The sequence below is a fragment of the Parasteatoda tepidariorum genome, chromosome 1 (assembly GCF_982258835.1).
Source record: "Parasteatoda tepidariorum strain Cologne lab strain chromosome 1, Ptep-v5.0, whole genome shotgun sequence".
Classification (NCBI taxonomy): domain Eukaryota; kingdom Metazoa; phylum Arthropoda; class Arachnida; order Araneae; family Theridiidae; genus Parasteatoda; species Parasteatoda tepidariorum.
This window is the reverse complement of record NC_141755.1, coordinates 73,844,633-73,866,068: the sequence shown is the minus strand read 5'-3', so window position 1 is coordinate 73,866,068 and position 21,436 is coordinate 73,844,633. Positions and strand designations below refer to the sequence as shown.

Genomic DNA, 21,436 nt, shown 5'->3' with positions numbered 1-21,436 from the left:
AGGTGTAATTCATAATTCAAATTTCCCAGTCTTTGACTCTGCAAATGGCGCGTCTTTTAAGAACTTATACCTATTACGTATTCGTGGCATTGATATAAACAATCGGAATGTTTTCGTATTTTAAACAATTTAATAAGGCCCGGTGTGTTCTCAATGTACTTAATGTTTAAAGCATTCGTTTTTCTTTTGTATTTTATACATTGGCTTGAATTTTATATGATAATTGTTGTGTAATGAACAAAGTTTTGGTTTCTTCAAAACTAAATTTTTGGTATGCATCAAAATTAAACGATCTCTTACGAGTACTGTATCTTGTAGGCAATATTTGTAAATAATGTATGGGTGAACTGATTATTATTTATTTAAACTTACTTTTCTTATTATACTTAAATTTTTTTATTATATTATGTTTATTAACACAGTTAATGTAAACGTGAGTTATTTTCATTTTTAAAAGTTTAGTAGAAAATTTTGCATTGATTCTATTTATTTTTAGCTTAAAAAATAATAATATTAAAAAAAAATCACTCCAATTTTGTTATTATAGGTTTATTGTTCATATAAATTTGTAAACAATAATGTATTTGTTTATTATTTTTAGTTTATCAGATGTTTTTTTACTTTGAGATGTCATAATAACATTAATTTTTCAACTCTTGTAGAAAAATGAATGTTTCTTGCAGATCTTAATTAATTATAAGAAAATAAAGGCTTTTAAGATGGAAAGGGTGATTCTAAATGTTAGTTAAAGTCATTATATATTTTTAATGAAATGTATGCTTCTTTAGTGTATCTTATTTATCTATAAAAGTATTATCTTTTGTCAGCAAATTTTAGAATTAAAAATTGAGGCTTATATGGAGAATGCTTGATTAATGCTTGTTTAAACTTTCATACTTGCTTTCTAAAATTATTCATGAAAAGTTTTTTTGATAAGTTTCAAAATATTTAGTCCAGTATGTAGTTAGTTTTATAAAACATAAGTTGTGCAAGCTTTTATTTTTTATCTTATGTTTGTGTGTCGTATTTGTAAAAAAAAATTGGAGGGGGGGAGTTATTGAGGGACTGTATCCTGGTAATTTGCTGTATACTGGTATTTCAAAAAACAAATAATAATAATATTGTATTTTAAATTTGAAAAAAGAGTTTTCTAGGTGAATCTTAGTTTCAAAAATTAGAAGGCTACAAGAAAGCAATAAAAAATCTTTTTATAATATTTCTCACAATAATGGTTGTAATACTAAATAAATGTGTCAGTTTTCATAACTTCAATGGGTGGTGTTTTCGACACTAGGGAGCGCTGCAGGCTGTATGCCGCTTATACTTCCGGGTTACTGTTTCCGGTGTATTTTAAAGCCATTTGGCTCACAATGTGATCATTGTGTTTTGAGATTCTTGCAAACGTGGTATTTGAATACTTATTACTAAACTTAATCTTGCTCCTCGAACAATATGCTAACACTAACGTAAGATGGTGCACAGCTTGCAACACAAACAAACAGTAATAAACAAATGGAAAGAGACCAAAAAAGCGAGTTATTCAAAATCTAGCAACCATGTCACCTTTTATAACAATATATCTCTAAATAGCTAAAAGAAATTTTCACTTCAAACTCACCAGAATTATATAATAACATTAATATCTTATGAATACAGCAGATTGGAGCTCAGAAATTATCTAATTTATTTCTTTTATTGAAAACAAAATTATCCATTTGAAAATATCGCCTCGCAAAATAGCATGTAGTAAGCAGCTGCAAACTTTCTAACCAGAACTAGAGCAGGCATACAGCTCGAGATTGTTATTGTTTACATTTCTATTGAAAACACCATCCATAAAGCCCATAATTATGGGTTTCATAGAATTTTTTGTAAATTCTTATACGCTTAATACTAATTTTGGGGTTATTTATTTTTTTGAAATTCCATTCTAAATTTGAACCTGAATACTGAATATTCACTGCATCCAGATTAATTAATCTAGAGATTATATGCCTAAGCTCTTCTCATCTCATTGTTGTCTAAAATAATTTCACTCATGTCTTGTTTTGATAGTTTAACCAGGTCTAAGTGCAACTTTTTTTCCTAAAATCGAACAAAAATATTAAGTTTAATTATACCTTATTCTTTGTAATCTCCATGTTAAAGCAATAACATTAGTCAAAAGTATCCAAACAATTGTATACCACTTTTTACTAATTATCTGTTAATGTTGCTTTAATGAGTGTATATTTATATTTGCAGAGCTGTCCCCCAAAGCCGACTTGGAGCTCAACGAGGCTAGCTTGTCTTTTATTTCGAGCTTGTCGTGTAAAGATGATGAAGTTATTTTGCCAGACTCCATGAATTCTGAAAGCTGCAATCAGATGTGTACAGATGACCTTATAAAAACTGATGTTATTGAAGCTAATTCCGATCTTTTCAATATTAATTTTGATAAACACAGTCTAAATATTGAGAGTTCAGATAGTTTGTTAAATGCTCTTACTGCAGTTGAAGGAGGTTCTGGCTTGGCGGATTTTGATTCTATAAATGAATCAAGTGTACCACAAGAAACAAATCTAGGACAGGACGTTGTTATGACAAATGAGGGGAAGTTGGTATCTGAGACAAATATTGTGCAATCTCCATCGAATTTTATTACTACCGCATCATTATCAAGAACTGTTGAATTACCCAGTATAAAAAGTAATGTTTCTACTGTTAATAAAACTGGCACAACACAGTTGTTGATTTTTCCGAAACAAAGTAACTTGCAAAATATGCTCGTTGGTGCTAAGACTTTGCCAGTTGCCTCAGCATCAAATGTAGCAGCTATTGTACAATCATCCCCCGGCGTGTCATCTGGTACTAAAATACTAACATTACCTTCATTGAATACTTCTGGAAATGTAATTAATACCATGTCTTCAGCTCAGCCTGGTAAATTGAATGATGTTAAAATTCTACTTAGTCAAGGATCTAATTCAGGGTCTTTCATAACTGCAAAGCCTATTGTAACTGCCGGTGGAAATGCTGCAAATCAAGTTTTTCAAGGCCCTCTTAAAAGAGCTGTGACGCCCTCGTCCAATAATCAGATGGTGACCAAAGTGATTATTACGAATAGTGCAAATTCTGGTGCATCAATAGTATCACCCGTTCCAGTTTCTGCAGCTTCATCGAGTGCATCTGCTACTGGTCAACCTCAGTCAATTCTTCTTGCAAGTCCTAATAAAACACTAACTTTGTCTCGAAATTTGGTGAGTCTTGGAGGTTCCCAGCAAATTTTGAGGACTGTTCCAGGAACACCCACAAAACAAGTAATTTAAGCTCACCTGTTTCATAAAACTATTTTTAGTTTGTTACATAATGCAATTAGTGTATGACCTTAAAGGCTTGTTTACACGGTCCAATTTCTTGAATCCGAGAAATTGGACGGATTTCTCTGTCCAAGAAATTGGATGATTCGTTGACACTATCCAAGTTCTTGAATGTCGCTGATTCGTTAGGGAAAAAACTTGCGCATGCGCATTGTTCATATTCAACATTATAAAATAATACTTACATAAGTTTAAAATTACTAAATAAATTCAAATAAAATCATAATAACACAAATAAACTTAACAGATCAATTCATTTGGACTAAAATCTATGAAAACCCACAACAAAATGACATAATTTCCTGCCAGCTTGTTGACGTCACAAAACCTAAGAGGCTGATTGGTTAAGGAAGAAAAAACTTGGATGGAAAGTAGAACATGCTCTACTATCGTCCAAGAAGTTGGACCAAGTTCTTGGATGTTTGTTTACACCATCCAAGCTCAAAGCTAAACAAGTTTCCATCAATATCAATCAATCTCTGTCCAAGAAATTGGATCGTCTAAACAGGCCTTAAAATAAAAAGTACTTAAAACAAACAAAAAGAACTCAAAACTGTGACATACATTGTTAAAGAATCAAACCATCAATATCAATCAATCTCTGTCCAAGAAATTGGATCGTCTAAACAGGCCTTAAAATAAAAAGTACTTAAAACAAACAAAAAGAACTCAAAACTGTGACATACATTGTTAAAGAATCAAAATCATTGCACTAGTTATGTTTCGAGCAAAACTTTTTATATCTAGCTAGCGGCAACAAAAAAAAAAAAATTCCCATTGAATTTTTTATTAGCTTGTAATTGTGTTTTATTACTGAAGCCAGTGTTCTCCAGAAGCATTTTTAGAAGGGCAGCCTGCCCTTCCTTTTAAATCCTTTTTTAAAATGATTGATTCTACTAATCAACAAAACAGTAATCAAATTATAATATAGAATTAATAAATGATTTTAAGGATCATTGATTAAGGATAACTTTTGTACAAAGATGTTTAGTGGTAAATTTACTGTGTCTTCATTTCAAGATTTTAAAAGCAGGGTTCCCGCGGCCTTGAAAAGTACTTGAATTTCATTTTGATTTTCAAGGGCCCCTAGAAGTACTTGAAAATGATATTAAATCCTTGAAAATTTTGAAATGACCTTGAAAATTATCGAAAACTCAGGAAAACAGCCCTATTTCCAGTATTTCTATGTTTAACTTTTTGACGCGCGTAAGTGTGAGAGAATGACTTCCCCATCTTTCAGATGATGACACGTACTGTTTGATTTTAGGATTTTATGTACGTTTGGCTAATTTTAGGAATTTTAAATATTGGGAACTGCGCCAGATTCTGACAAAATCTCGATTCTTATTCAGGCGATTTTAATATCAATCATTGATCTTCGTATTAGACTTATTTAAAAATTATGTGTTGCAGGGATGAAAAACTTCCACGAAAAAGCGGAAATCCGCTTTTTTTCCTCAATTTTGAAAATTTCCGACGATGTTCCAAAAACTAAAATTTTTGGGAAGTCCTATTGGAGAAACCCAAGCCGCCTGAACTATAGTCGGATAACCGCGACTTCTGCTATAGAGTGGAAAGGAGTCTAAGTGTTCCGTTACGAGCGCCGATATTTGATTTTTTTTTTGTTTGGCTGTTTTTTGGAATTTTAAATATTAGGAAGTGCACTGGAATTTGCTACTGATTTAAAACTTACGTGTTGCACATTTTTTACGCGATTTAAAAATCGTACTAGCAATTCCTATTCACTCAATTTCAAAATCCAATATCGCGATTTGTATTTAAGCTTTTTTCAAACCCAATATCGCGATTTGTATTCTCGTGAGTTTAAAATTCAACGTCGCGATTCGTATTCACGCATTTTTAAATCCAACTTTGCGATTCATTATAACGCAGTTGTAATATCAGATATCGTTTTTCGTATTCACGTGATCTAAAAATTATGCATCGTGATTCTTATTTACGCGATTTAAAAATTCAATATCGCAATTTGTATTTTCGTGTCTTTAAAATACAACAGCGTGATTCGTAATAACGGGATTTTATAAATCCAAAAACGCTATTCATATTCACGCGATTTTAAAATCCAATATCGTGATTCATATTCACGCGATTTTAAAATCCAATATCTTGATTCATATTCACGTGATTTTAAAATCCAATATCTCGATTCATATTCACACAATTTTAAAATCCAATATCGTGATTCATATTCACGCGATTTTATAATCCAATATCAAGATTCATATTCACACGATTTTAAAACCCAATATCGCGATTCTTGAAAGAAGTAGAAGTAAGCTTTCTCTTGAATTAGTTACTGTAAAGATGTGATCTATTTTTCATTAGTAAGTAATTTAATAGTCGTGCCTTCCTATAATTGCTTAATTTTTTTTAATATATTAGTGGTCAAAATTTTAAAATTATATTTAAGAAAAATTTAAAGTTAACTGTCTAAATGCTTCTGCCACTTTAAATATTGAATAAAAATCTCCCAGCATAGTTAAAAGTTGCTTTTATAAATCTCAGTATCATATAGAGCACTCCCCCCCCTCCTCCTAGTGACCTGCGCTGTAAAAGTTCAGCTTTTTTTATTTTTGTCCTCTTTAATGCCTAGTGTTGCAATTCGTTTTCGCGTGATTCAAAAATCGTACTCGCAATTCCCATTAAAGCAATTTAAAAATCTAATATCGCAATTTGTACTTAAGCGTTTTTTTAGCGCAATTAGTTTTTCCGCGGGTTTAAAATCCAATGTCGCTATTCGTATTCACGCATTTTGCGATATCAAACATCGATTTTCGTATTTATACTTGATTTGAAAACTACTCGTTGCAATTCATATTCACGTGACCATGTCAAGTGCGTATCATCGATGCTACTGAAAAAAGGTTAATTCAAGTATGAGTGGTTAATCAAAAAAGTCAGTGACCAAAATTGTTACTAAGAATCTATCAGAAGGTATTGAGGTGAAAGTTGGCAACTGTTTCAATTTAAAATGGTTGACTGGTAATAAATTTAAAATGATAATCAAGCCGCAACATCCAATAATTGATTAATTTTCTTAAATAGAAAAGTGGTCGAAATTTCAAAATTATATTTAAGAACAGTTTAAATTTCACTGTCTAAATGCTTCTGCCACTTTAAATATTAAATAAAAGTCTCTCGTCAGAGTTGTTTTTAAATATCTAATTGATATCACAGTATTATATAGAACATTCCCCCCTACCCCGTCTTCTGCCCGAATCTTTGCTTATTCAGACTTTTTATATCTAGCTTAAAATAAGCCTTAATGCAAAATTCAAACCTGACGTTTTTATGCATCAGGAATTTTATTCTCGACTTGATGCCAATCACCCTTGTTTTTTTTTATATATGTACTTAGATCACTTTCCGAAATCAAGAGAGAGCAATGGAAGTCTTATTTTTCAGTACTGCTATTTATCGACTAACATTTATCATCAAAACATTTTAGTTTAAAATGTTAAATTTTAGTCTATCTTTAACTAAAATTTAAGTCCTTGAGAATTTTACAATAAGTCTTAAAAAGTCCTTGAAAAGTACTTGAATTTTATTTTTATAGTAGAGCATGAACCCTGTAAAAGTCTAGTTAAAAAATTTTTAATTAAGATAATCTTGAACTCAATTGCAAATATTAATCACATCTTGTAATGAGGGAATATTAACTAATTTATGCTAGTTAACTAGTTATATTTTAAAGGAACTGTACTATAAAAATTTTCATTCCATTGATTTGAAGCTATTATGAGTTGTTCATATTGATAAAATATTGAAAACTGTTAAAACTTTGTTTTCTAAACAAAGTAGTTCTGAAATTGAAAATAACATATCTAATTATTTTTCGATAAAATTTGAAAAGCAAAATATACTTTTGTTTGTTTGCAAAAGTAGTCTACAATATAAAGTTCCAAAAACATGTCCTGATTTTTTTTTTTTTTTTAAATGCTCTTGTGAAATTTTTTTTTTTTTTAACCCACTGCAAAGCCTTCCAATGATAAGTATTGAATACCAAATAGCTATGCTGAAAAGTTTATCTGGTGGCCACTTTTTTCATTAAAAGTACCTTAACAATGATTTTGCTACTAAATTGTTATAAAAATTTATTTTTATTAATATTTTAAGGCAATATAAAAAATATTATAGAGTCAAACCCTGCTATAGTGAACACGGTTTATAAGGAACTCCCGGATATAGTGAACGAAATGTTCGATCCCGTGCCTTGCTATATACATATAATGTTATTTTTTGTGGATATAGTGAACCAAAAAAGTGAGGAAGTTGGATATAATGAACTTTTTTTTTGTCTTCGGCTAATTTTTCTTCTTCATTTTTTTGTATTAATTTTAAAATCTCTATTTTAAAATAAGTACATATGCCGATTTTTAAAACCATCTATAGAGGGGAATGTAGAGTTAAGCATTTTTTCTTGTTTGCTTCTTTTTTCTCACTTTCCCATCCCTAAACAAACCAAGCAGATGTTTCCAACCCAGGCAGATGATGCACCTGTAAGGTGTCAGTGGGATCAATATGCATTTTCTGTCAGAGGGAATGAGTAATTATTCATTATTGGTCAAAGGGTTGTACACTAATATGTGTTGATAAGGCCCTCATTTCAACTCCTTTTTGCTCTCAGTTCATTTAAAAATTCCTGCAAACAAGTGTCTCAAATTTAACTATGGCAAACAGTAAACGTAAAACATTCTCCATTGATGATAAAATGGACATAATCAGAAAAATTTAAAATGGATGCAATCAAGCTGATATTCGCAGGGAATATAAACCATCCATATCTGCAGTTTGTAACATATGGAAAAATAAGCAATTAGTAATTTCTGCTCATGAAAAAATTTAGATAGCAGAAAAAAGCAGATCACTAGGATGTTGAGGAAGCATTACTGAAGCAGTTCACCAATCGAAGAAACCGCAATCTTCCAGCATCTGGACAAATGTTGATGAATTTGCTAAACGATTTAATGTTACTATTTTTATGTGCTCGAGTGGAAGGTTAGACAGGTTTAAAAAGCGGAATAACAGAAATTCACAAAAAATTATCTAATAGTCTGGAAGTGTTTCCATATCTGAAGTTGAGAATTGCTCATCAGCTAAAGATTACTAATTTTTTTTTGTACGCAAGACGAAGAGCAATGAGAAATAACACATTTTTTGATACTATATAATATTTTTCAGTCATTTATTTGAATAATGTGTAATAAAAGGGAGCAGTTTGGAAACCATTAGTTAAATTGCTTGCGTAACGGATATAGTGAACTCGCGGTTATAGTGAACCAAAATTTCGGTCCCTTCAAGGCTCACTATAGCGTGGTTTGACTGTATAATGTGTAATATTATTATAACATCTCATGTATTAATCAAAAAGAATATACACTATCCTACAATAATGGAAGAGACACTATCAGTTTTTGATTTTTTCTTAAACTTCTCAAGAAATACTTAGCGGGTTGTTTTGTAACTTTAGGGGTGTATAGTTTATACAGTAGGGAACTAATTATTCGGGACCATCGCTATTCCGGATAACTGATTTTTCCGGTTTTCTGAATCGCTACAAAAGCCGTTTTTTTTTTTTTTGTTAAGCCCGACTGGAAAAAAAAAACTTTTTTTTTTTGGAAATAATCTTAAAAAGAAGAAAAACCGATGAAGTAATACACTAATGATTATTTCCGAAATGATGGTAAGGTGAACATCTTTCAAAAAAGAAAGAAAAATCCATAAACCTCATGAGGAAAAAAAATTTTTTTTTTAAAAAAATGGTGGGAAAATTTATTGAATTTCGTTCCGGTTTTCTGATTTCCGGATAACGGATTCTGTACTGTACTATTTTTCATACTTAGCGATAAGGCTTTTAGAGGTTTAAGGGAGCAATAAAAAATTACGAGAGAAAATAAGTATTTTTGAACACACTCTATCAGAAAAATCAAGCAATTAGCTTGAAGTTGTATTGATTACTTTAGTTGATCTATACGATATTTACATAAAATTTCTTAAATTTAGCTTAAAAATTATGGAAATATAGATGTTTTTATTTAAAAAAGAGAATTTCTTCTAATTTTTTTTGCTATTACTTTAAAAATATCCAATAAAATGAAACGAAAGTTTTGGGGAAATTTAAAATTAACTTCAAAGTTATTGTTTTAAAATTTAGCGAGAAAAAAATCGTTAGAAACTTTCATATGAGTCGCTCTTTCATACTGTGCATGCACAGCAAAAAATGTGAAAAAATCTTTAATAATTTTTGATGAATCTTATTTGGCAACTAATGAAAAAAATTGATTTTAATATCTTTAAAATTTTCGAAGTTTCAATAAATTTTGAAAGTAGTTTTTGTATATTTTAAAAGAAATTTAAAAGCTTGAGAATTTCATTTTGTACTTTTAAACAAGATTTATTAAAAAAATGACACCTTTTTGTGAGATCATCTCCCATGAAAGTATGTTTTCTTTCACATGTTTTTTTCCTTATGCCATTACATTTTTTTTTTTTTTTTGTCCTGATGATTATTGTAATATTATCATTTGTTGTTAAATTTTGTCGTATGATACAAAATGAAATTTGTGGAAACCCCCTTATTCTTTTAAGCTTTTTTTTTTTTAAGTACAAAAATACTCAGAAAATTGCTAGAAATTGTTTAATTTTTTTTTCATTAGCTGCCTCATTCATTTCATTAGCGCTACAAAATTATGAAGAAAAAAATAATAAAATAAAAATTTCGTCGCATGTGTAGTTTTTGACAAATTTTTTTTCAAAATTTAAAGCAGTAATTTTAAATTTCTCCAAAAATTTAATTCAATTTTAATCAGATATTTTCAAAGTAATAGCAATAAAACACAAGACAAAAAAATATATATATATATTATTATTATTTTTATAAAAATGTCAATATTTCCATAAATATTTAAGCTAGATTTACAAAGTTTTATGCAGTGTTTGCAAATAATAACTGAAGTAATTGCTACAAGTTTACTTCTTGATTTTCTGGCAGAGGTTGTTCAAAAATACTTGTTTTTTTCATAATTTACTGTCTGTCCTTCGAACCTCTGAAAGCTTTCAATCTTATTGCTAGGTATGAAAAATCGTATGCACTCACTTAAACACCTCTAAAGTTACAAAATAATCCTCTTAAGATTTAAAAAAAATGTCAAAAACAAGAAATGTCTCTTTTATTGTAGAGTAGTGCATAATAGGTTTGATTTTAGACATGCTTTCCTCCTAATCAATTTTAAACTTCTGTATCAGAATAAAGTATAATAACTAACTCTAGAAAATTAAGCTTGTTAATTAAACATAAATATTATGGTTAGAATTTCTTTAACTGTTGCCCTTGCTTTATTTATTTTTTAGTATTTGATTTGCCTTTTTTAATTTCTATTTTTTCCCCTTCAGATAAATGTTATCCGCCTACCATTGCCACTTTCTGTTCTTTTCTTAATTTTATTAAGCTTTTTTTTAATATTACTGTTAGGGATTTATTTACTATTTTGACATTCTTCTACCCACTTCTTTGTCATTTGGTATAAAATCAAATGTCAGCCTGTTTTTCAAGGAGTTTTTTTTTTTTTTCGTCAATAATTAATTCTACTTTAGAGCCTTAGCAAAAAACAAAGTTAGTGCCATCTGAAAAGATGATAGAACAAACTGTCGATAAAAAGGGTCAGAAAAGGTCATTAAAAAATATGGTTTCTTGTCAAACATTTAATTAAAAAATGAACAAGTTATAAAAAATAAATGTTTTTATGTGCATTTATGGAGGGCACTTCTAAGAACTAAGGAGTCGTGAGGATGGTGTATCAAATGGCAAAACAGAGGATGGTAATTTTTTTGTGGTCACTTTATTTTAATTGCCATGTACCGAATGGTGACTACTAATCTTGTGTTTATTGAATATGATAATTTTGTAAGTGTAGACAAATTTTATTTTTGTAGCAAAAGTATTGAACAATAAAAAAGACTAATATTAATTAGTTAAATAAGAAATTTATGATGAATTGCTAAATCAATCTTTTTGTCTTATCGCAATATTACAATATTATAATTAGTAGATACTTCTCGGTTATAGGAGCCAATATTCGTGTTGGCAAAAATTTCGAAAAGCAATCACCAACACATAGTACCCTTGATTATAGTACAAAAAATTTATTTCAACCCAATAGAGAACTCATGAGATGACTTAGCACAAAGAGTTAATGCAAGAGTAATTTTTTATCATCAATAGAGTTAAAATCTACTTTCAAAAACGAATGGTATTAAACAGACCCCCAAACTTTGTTCAAAACTAATTTTATTTGCAAAAACTAGTGACTTTCAAGTGATGCAGATAAATGGGTTTTACACAAGCTTCTAAGTTTTTTGTATAGGTAGTGGTAATGATACTTCTTGTATTGATCATTTGTTTAATTCTTTTTCAGTTTGTTATATCTCCTGTGAAGCCAGCACAAAAAGTGGCTTATGCTCCTGTTACCTACTCAAAATCACCTCGAAGAATTGCCCCTGCCACCAGTGTAACCATTTCAAATATCAATGCTGTTCCCAAAATTGCAACTGTTCTCTGTCCTACAACAATGGCTCCTGTGACTGCTACCACTAAAATTATACCTCAGTCTCCTACTAAAGTAATATTGAAATCTATACCTCAGGTAAATTGTTAATTTTATATTTTATAATCAGGGGTCTGTCCAGGCCGAATTTACTACCGTTTAGCGGTACCTTCACAAATTCAACTTTAGGAAAAACGGTAGTTTCACAAATTCAATTTTGGAAAAACGGTAGTTTCACAAAATACTTTTTCTTAAAATTTCATTTTTGTATCCCTTAAGAAACGATAAATCCATATTTTTGTGTTGATTTCTTAATATAATTTTTAATTTTTCACAAATTACGTCTAAATTTTCACAAAATAGGTACCTGTCAGAAAAACCTAGACAGACCCCTGATAATGTAAATATTGATAATTTTACAGTGCAAAATTTTGTCATTGGAAGTAAAAAATGGGTTGACTAATCAAAATATGTTATTTTTGACTGAAAATAAGCAAAATAACAGAAATAATTGTTGTTCTCGACTTGTTAGAAATACTACCGAATTCGCATTGAAGTCTTTCTTTTTTCTGTTGCCTTTTTCCTCCATGAGTTTAGATTTATCCTAAGTACTTAAACTTGTGCTTTATCCATGTTTCTTAAAGCTTTAGTAAAATTTGAAATTAATGTAATTTAAAGTTAGTTTGAAATTAATGTAATTTAAAGTTAAAGTAATTTTGAAATTAATATTAAATCTACTCTTTAAGACAAGGGATGTAATGAATAGTGATTTGGCTGAAGACCATGTATTTTCCTTAAGAAAAAAAAATTCATTCACAATTTTTTTTTGTATATAAATAAGTTAATTCATTATTGAAAATAATAAAAACTTAGCTGTGTTATTGTTACAAGATAAAGGGGGGAAAAACTAATACAAATGTTTATGATAATAAAGACAAATAGATATTGATGTAATTAGATTTATTTAAGATAAATAAAAAGCTATCTAACAAGTATTTAAAAAATAATAATTAAGTTGTAAAATTGGAAAAAAAGAGAAATAGAAAACAAATCTTAATTCTTAAAACAAAACTTTAATGCTAAAAATAACATTTTCTTTTAAAAGAAATATCTATTAAACACTTTTAAAAATGCAGCGTTATCAGAAATAATAATCATAGAAAAAGATAATATACAAAAGTAAAACAAAAAATAAAAATCAACCTTAATTTTTGAAGGAAAATTTTAAAACTAAACATCTCGATTTTCCAGTTGCTGTATTTTCAAGAAAAAGTGAAGATTGAAGTCTAATAGAATCCTTCTTAATTGCCTCGTCATAATAAAAATTTCTGTGAAAACATAAGTTTTTCGAAAAGGAAAAAGCTAGATAGGAACCAAAGTGAAAATTGTTCTTAAATATTAGAAAAGAGTGACTGTAAAAGAATAATGTTTCATTAAAGTGTTTTATTAGAAACGCTCTTTAAAAAGTGCTATAATAAAAATTGATAAAAGAAAAGTTAATAAAAAATGCAAAAGAAAAACAGAATTTTTTTTTTCTTAGTTCTGAAATATAACTTTATTGTTATGAATCATATTGTTTAAAACAAAGTGCTGAAAAAACGACAAAATTGACTTGCCTGATTGTAATAATTTTAAAAAATCAGCGTTACAAAACTCATTTTTCAGTATAAAGAAATCTAGTTTTGATTCTTCAAATTTCTCTTTTCCATTTGTTTTTTCAAAACATAAATTAACAAGTTTTCGAACTTAATAAATATGATTAAAATAAATTTTTTATAGTGTATAGTAAAAAATTTGATTTTGGATTATTGTTTCTTAAATCTATTCAAATCCCCCCCCCCCCCAAAAAAAAAACTCGAAAAATACTTTTCCAAATAATAGTTTGTTGAATATTCTTTTCCAAATAAAACTTTGTTGAATATTAGTTACATCCCTAATTAAAAGACTAGCAAACAGCTTTGAGCAAAGTAAAACAGGTATTCAAAGGATACAGCTGAACCTAATTAAATATTTTCTTATAGCTATCTTTTAGCTTTCAGAACTTCGTTTAACTTCCAATCTTAAAAAGCCAAAGAGACATCAATCCTTTAAACTTACCACCCTGTTAAAATTTTTTGGTTATATTTATAACTCCGTGGTAATGCCATGATAACAAAACTAGAAATAAATAAAGATTATAATTTTGCATTTTTGTCCCTTTAAAAAATTTTCAATTACAAAAGTATGACTTGCCAAATTCTTACTCTACTAGTGAGTTCACAAAGCAAAAAATAAAAAGGAAATTTTGTTAGATTTATCTCTGAAAATTGATTGTATCTAGCCCAAAATTTTTAAAATTGTAAATTTAAAAAAAGAAAAAAATGTATTTATGGATGAGTGTTGATGTTAAGAAAACGAAAATTTCTGTGAAGAATTGAAAAATCGTCTTATCAAATTTAAGTAGTGGGAAAAAATATTCAATGTTAAAGTTTGTATATTTGTCAGAAATTTGATATTACTTTGAAACATTGAAAAATCAAGTTATCGTCATTCAAATCATCAATGTTTGACTCTACTTTGATCGGTACTTTTTTGTGTTTGGAAAGACAAATGTTTTTTCTCCATTGTTAATTTATTTTAATTGTTATAAGCCTTGCCAATCTATGAATCTTTAAAAAAATCTCAATTGTAACTAAATTATATATTAGAAAAACAATCGAGCCTTAGTTATGCAACATCCACTAGGCATAATTTATCAAATCATTTGTGTTACATATGTTGAAAAATTAAAATTGTAATATTATTGGAACTACTTTATTGATTAAGTTTTTCTGTTGTATAGACATGAAACTATGATTAAAACCATTAAAAGACAGCGGCTAATATCATAAAGTAAAATAGTGTAATAATCTATCTTTATATCACATCAATTGACCTACAACTAAAACTCGTGACAAAAGAAAGATCGCTTATTAGTTTCCAAGTGAGTCTTTTATAGCTCAACTCTCTTTTAAAAAAAAAAAAATTTTTTTGTCCGTTGTTGAATACCCCACCGAATTTTCAGTTTACGACTACCAATGTTCAAGTCCTTAGCCTTGTAATTTTGAACGCAATCCGGAAGACAATAGAACTCCTGGATCAAGTATTGCTAGAAATTTGCCTTCATGGTTTTTGGGGGAACTAATCCGCATTTGCGTCACATGGAGAGGAAAACCTCTCATGGTTAGCCTGACGGCAAGGGGACTCTAACCCATGATCCATCTACCACTGCTGATATTTCATGTCAGCACTGTGGTTGGTGTGACCCGGGTGCGGAATTCATATCAACCAGGCATCATTGGGATTTGAACCCTGTTTCACCTAATTGGTAGGTGAACACTCTACCCCCTGAACCATCGCTGCTTAACTGAGCTCATTTGGAGAGACCACGATAGCGAGTAGTTCCTTAGAGTGACTATATTTTAACCAGTATTACACAACCATTCCATCTCATATTTTTGGATGGTGATGTTTAATTCTATATCTTTGTAATTTTCAATTCAAGATAAAAACAAAGGTCATGGATTTTGGTTGCCGTAAAATCTAATTTTTAAGTTGGAATTCCCTACCTCCCCCCTCCCAAATTCATGGTGTTCCGAATATCTGAGTTTGTAACAAAATCTCCACTCGAAGTCCTATTTTATTAAAATATAAAATTTTTCATCATGTTCTTTAAAAAATTTGGTGTTCTTTCAAAAAATAAAAGAAAAAACATCATTTCTAGAGCCAATTATCTTTTAAACTTCTGTGATTTCAGAATTTTTGTTATTATTTTTTATTTTATCAGTTTCAAATTCTAGCTGAGGCAAGCCAGTCATTGGCGAATTTTTTTTATTCCGAAATTAGAACAGAAAAATATCTTTAGAATATAATTCTGCAGGGAAAAAAAATTATTTGCTTTTGTATTTTTTTTTCCAGCTATTTTATTGCTTCAACTCTTTCTTTACTCAGTTTTTTAAATGTAAGATCTATAAATATGAAGATGCAGAGTATAACAGTTTTGATATCTATAATTTCAATTAATGTTATTATAATGCTTTTTTAAATTTATTGTTGTGTTTTTGTGTGAGAAAATAGTAACTTCGTTAAGTTATGAAATATTCTTGGAATTAGTCATGAATTTGAAAATCTAAAATGTATCAGATACCATGTTTATTTAAAATAATTTTAATCCAATTAACAGTTGAATATTCATAGAATCTTTAAAAATGGTCATGTCATCAGAGGGCTTATTTTTTTTTTAATGTTTAGTATTGTTCAAACTTAGTGAAAAAATATTAAACTAAATAGAACAGATATTAAATGTCCTGCTTGGCTTTTTGTAAGTTTTGCATTTTAGAGTTCAATAAGTATCGATGAAGCACCAATCAAACAAATCATATACAAGGTATCCGTGCACCTGGAAAGTCATGAAAAATCATGGAAATTCATGAATTTTGGTATTGAACAAAATTTGTCATGAAATGTCATGATTGTAACTATATTTTTTTTAAAAAGTCATGAATTTAGGTCGCCAAAAAATCTAATTATTAAACTGGAATTTACCCCTCCCCCAATTTCTTGGTGTTCCGAATATCTGAATTTATAACAAACTCCCCACTCATAGTCATATTTTATTAAAATATAAAATGTTTTTATCATGTTCTTTAAAAATTGATTTCTTTCAACAAAAAAAAATCAATTCATTTCTAGAGCAAATTATTTTGTAAACTTATTCTTAATGTTATAGAAGAAATACTTAAGTATTTCTTTCCTTTCCCTTGAACAAGAAAAGTATCTTTAGAATATAATTCTGCAGAAGAAAGGGGAAAAAAATTACTTTTGAGTTATTTTATTGCTTCAAATCTTTATTTTCTCTGTTTTTTTTAAATTAAAAATCTATAAATATGAAGATGCAGAGTATAACAGTTTTGGTTACACCTATAATTTCAATTAATGTTATTATGATGCTTTTTTAAATTTACTGTTGTGTTTTTGTCGGAGAAAATAGTAACTTCGTAAAGTCATGAAAAATTCTTGGAATTAGTCATGAAAAGTCATGAATTTGAAAATCTAAAATGTAATAGATACCCGATATAACTTATTATAAAAATACTGAATATGATTATAAAATATATTTTTAACTTAAATTTGATTTAATAATTTCCTTAAATGGTAATTTTTATTATAGTTTAATTTTTAATTCCGGAAAACATATATCCAAAGAAAGTTGTATTGACACACTAAGTTAAACTTTCATTTCTAAAACTGCTATGGCATGTCTGAGTGTATGAATTGGCATGCTGTAGCTTGGAGACAAATTTGGATGTTATTATATTGTTAAATCATTTCCAATGTTTATATTATTTGCAGACTCTTCTAAAGCCTTTAGTGAGTGTAAATAATAGCAGCAATGCCTCAACTACTGTTGTCAGCAGTACCTCAGTTTTACAAACTGTGCAAGCTACTCAGCCTGTAACATCAGGAACAACTCACTCTTTGCAAGTTCCTGGCAACAAATTCCATTACGTTAGGCTTGTAAGCGCTAACAACACCAATCAAACTTTGAAAAGTAAACATTTTTTCTTTTTTTACTATTTTAAATTTATTAATTTTTTATAACATGTTTGTATGTAATAAAGACACAGTTGCCAACTCTTCTGAAATTTCCATTTGTAAGACTAATTATAATTAAAAAAGTGTTCAATTACCAGGGGTCTGTCATGGGTAAATTTACTACCACTTAGCGGTACCTTCACAAGTTCAACTTTATAAAAAATGGTAGTTTCACAAATAAAAAAGCAAGTTCTCATGCAAGCGCTGTTCTCCTTGCAATATATGGAAGAGAGGAGCGTTATTGCCAGCCGTTTTTTACGAAAAGATAGCACATGTTTGGTTGGATAATGCAATGTGGTACGCCTAACCAGTCGCTTACGCCATATCAAAGCTAGTTTTTTTCGCTGAGTTTTTTAAAATTAAACAGTGAGGCATCCCTCTCTAAACTTTACAGGAAATAAAAATTTGAACATCATCTTAACATTATTGTAAATTTATTTTAACTGACCTTTATTTTTTTATGATCCATTATTTTTTCTCTCTCAAACTTTTTTCTGTATGACCCAGTTGAAAATGTTCTCATCCTTAAAATAACTTTTAGTACTATTTAGTACCTTAAAATAACTTTTAGTATTTAGTTTATTAAATTGAAATTTAACTATGGGCAATGATTTTTATGGATTTTGTAATTTAGATGCAATTTTTTGCCCAAAATTTACAATAGCAAAATTGTTTTTTGAATGTATGGGGGGGGATATATAGAAATTTACCAGTCATAAATAATTTTTATTTGTAGTGACAATTTTTGAAAATATTTTCGTACTTTACCATATTTTTGTGTTGATTTTTTAATATAATTTTTAATTTTCACAAATTATGTCTAAATTTTCACAAAATAGGTACCTCTTTAAAAAAAACCTAAACAGACCCCTGATTACACCTTTATTTTGTAAATTAATAGAGATATATTTTATGCATCTTAACCATCAAAAGGCTTCTTGTAAGCAGCATAGATGATTGTACTTCAGTTACTGATAAAACCAGTTTAAATTCATGATAAAAAGTTGGAAACATTTTGAGAAATGGAGAATTCATCTCACTATTTGTAAGTTATTTTGCATAGAAATTCTCAAAATGTTCTTGGAAAATAGAAAAATAAGTTCATTAAATAAGACTATTCTAATATTTTTAAAATGTAGAAAGGAGTTTTAAAATAATACATTGAAAGAGCTGTGTTTTATGAAGTAAAATAATTTATTTCATTTGTAATGTAATGGGCTAGGAAATTAAATTGTCCAAGGATAATTTTTTCTCTTGTCTGTTATAACAGGGGAGATCTTTTTTTAATAACTAAATTTGTCTGCAAAAAAAAATGGTTTAGTTTTGTTTACAAGGCTACGTTTCAAACTTAGTTGACTTTTAAAAAAATTGCATAGTTTTATGCAAATTATAGCTAATGTGACTTATAAAAAATTACAAATTGGAAAAGGGTACTACTTAAGAAAAAATCGTAGAATAATCTCTCTTTTTTATCGTTTTTTGTTTATATCCTTCTGTAACTTGTGCAATTAACTAATCTTAGCATTTTTGTCATATTTTTTCTCCATCTATTACCACTAATTTAACAGTAAATGCTTGTTGTTACAGTAATGTTTATTGTCATCTTTTTTACTGAAATAATGAAATATATATGTCACCCTTCATACTATAACTTACCTGAAGAATTTTTTTTTTTTTTAAATCAAAATCATTGTGCTTTATTTGAAATTCTGAAAATGAAAGCTTTTACTAAATTTCATACTTTCTTAAGTTATTCAAGTACTTTCATGTTCTAAAATTTTTTCTCTAACTATATTTTCAGTCATAAAAGATCCTCCAACGCCACAAATCTCATCTATAGTGTCATTAAATACAGCTACGGCCTCAACATCCTTAGCTCAAGTTCGTCCAACTGTGCCTATTGCTCCAGCAAAATTGGTCAGTGACTATTGAACTAAATTTATTGATTGCTTAAAATTGTTCATTCATAAAACTTCATAGAATTCATCATTTACAAAAATTTCAGTCTTATGAAGTCAGGTGTTACTGTTCTTTAAACCTGAGAAATTGACTTACGATAACTTAAATGAAATTAAGCGTTTTAGATTAGACATCTCGCTAATTCTGGTTTCTTGAAAATTCAATTTTTTACAAATTATTATTATATGTAATTTGGTATGCATTTTAAAAACTTATAGATATAGATGTGGACTAGATAATTATAAATGGATATTTATACTTGCCCTGCATTTATACCCAAAATCAGGGTGTTTGTAGCTTTCAGTCATTTTTAAAAGATATATTAGTTCTAAGAATAATTTACACAAATGAATATACAACTTCAAATATAACATGCAGAATAAATATTTCAAATATTATAGCAATGGGAGAGATTATTTTTTTGTTGAGATTTATCAAAATTAACGAAATTCTTTCATATATATTTATTATGTCCTATTCCTACTTAATCTCATTAGGTAGAAAAAATGTACCAATACTAAATATTAAAAGTAATATTTGAGAGTTTTATGTATGCTCAACCAGTTATAAATACTACAGGGTGCGTAGCGTTTTTAAAAAGTGCTTGAAGGTGCTTATTTTCATTTTTAAAAGCCCTTAAAGGTGCTTTTTTCAGTGGGTGTTTTTAAAAAGTGCTTAATTTTTCCTTTTCTGAAATAAGATTTTTCCTTTACCATGTTGATTTTCGCTACGAATTATGCAGAAAGGCACTGTTCACATTGTTCAATTCAATGTTTTCGCAATTAATTCAACCTCAATCTATTTCGACGCATCGCCAGTCTGTAGCGTATGAAAACACCATTCGATTTACATGATTCAAAAATTTTGACAATTGTCAAAAACAATGCCAAAAGATTTTTTTTTTTTTTTTGACATGGCGATTAAAACTATCCAACCCTACCTAATTATGATATTTTTTAAAGTGCTTAAAAATGTTATTTGAGTGCTTGAAAAGAGCTTATTTTTTGTTGAATAATTTGGCTATGCACCCTGTACTAGGTCTGTCTTGCAAATAAAATTTGGTTCAAATTTTTAAAAAATTAACTGAATTTTTTCTTTTATATATTATGTCATATTCTTAACATTATGTCTTATATTTATTGTACCATATTGTTTAAATTATTTTATTTTTAAAAAAATTCATTAATATATTATTCCAATAATACATTATAGAAGAACAATTAAATTTCAGTTTTCTCAAAAATTTATTATTACGTAAAAATTGCATTTTTAGCATTAATTGTTAAACAATAAAACTTTGTTTAAAGCTATCCAGGGAATTATGCCAAATCTGCAGATATGAAAAAGTTTCTTTCGATTTCTTCTGCTTGATAGGAACCTATTTCCTCCAGGGCAGTTTCTTTAAGTAGTAGAAAAAACTGTTTAAGCTGACATATAAAGATATTCAAATTTTCAAGCTTTTTGAAAGAAAAATAAAAACATTTAATTTTTTTATTTTTATTTTGATAGCTATAAAAATCTTAACTTTCATTTCTTATGAATTATTTATTATATTATAAGAACTCAAAAAGAAACAAATTTCTCCTACCAATTTAAATTATTTATACCCTGGGTGTTAACAACTTGAATTAATTTATACCCTATCAGAATTCCCAAGAAAGCAAAATAGGTCAGTAACAAAATTAAGAATGTGTTACCTTCTAATAAAGAACATCCCTGGGACCTTGTGTTTTGCCCTTGAAATAGCAAAATCCTTTATCTAGAGAGTACATGGAAACTAAAAAATTTAATTTAATTAGAAATTTAGATTTACATATTTCTTTTAACCATTTTATGTAGTCTGCTTCATTATGTAATTCTAGTTCATCACAAATAATCAAAAAAATTTCTGCTTGTGTTTGAATTCGTCTAACCAACCATTTGAAATTTTTTGCATTCAAG

The 21,436-nt window shown here is 28.5% G+C and overlaps 1 protein-coding gene across 8 annotated transcripts in view; it reads left to right on the top strand.

The window, feature by feature from the left end:
* LOC107456827 (uncharacterized) overlaps positions 1-21,436 on the top strand; it is a 41,360-nt gene that overhangs the window by 9,660 nt on the left and 10,264 nt on the right. For 3 of the 8 annotated variants that reach the window (XM_087166696.1, XM_016074787.5, XM_016074788.5), the window contains 4 exons: positions 2,245-3,299; positions 11,795-12,022; positions 17,294-17,492; positions 19,338-19,453. In XM_087166696.1, the coding sequence (XP_087022822.1) occupies positions 2,343-3,299; positions 11,795-12,022; positions 17,294-17,492; positions 19,338-19,453 (1,500 nt within the window). In that variant the 5' untranslated portion in view covers positions 2,245-2,342. Of the gene's footprint in view, positions 1-23; positions 272-667; positions 741-2,244; positions 3,300-11,794; positions 12,023-17,293; positions 17,493-19,337; positions 19,454-21,436 lie in introns of those variants that run through there. The other 5 variants (XM_087166690.1, XM_087166715.1, XM_071179628.2 and 2 more) reach the window with 4 other exon arrangements.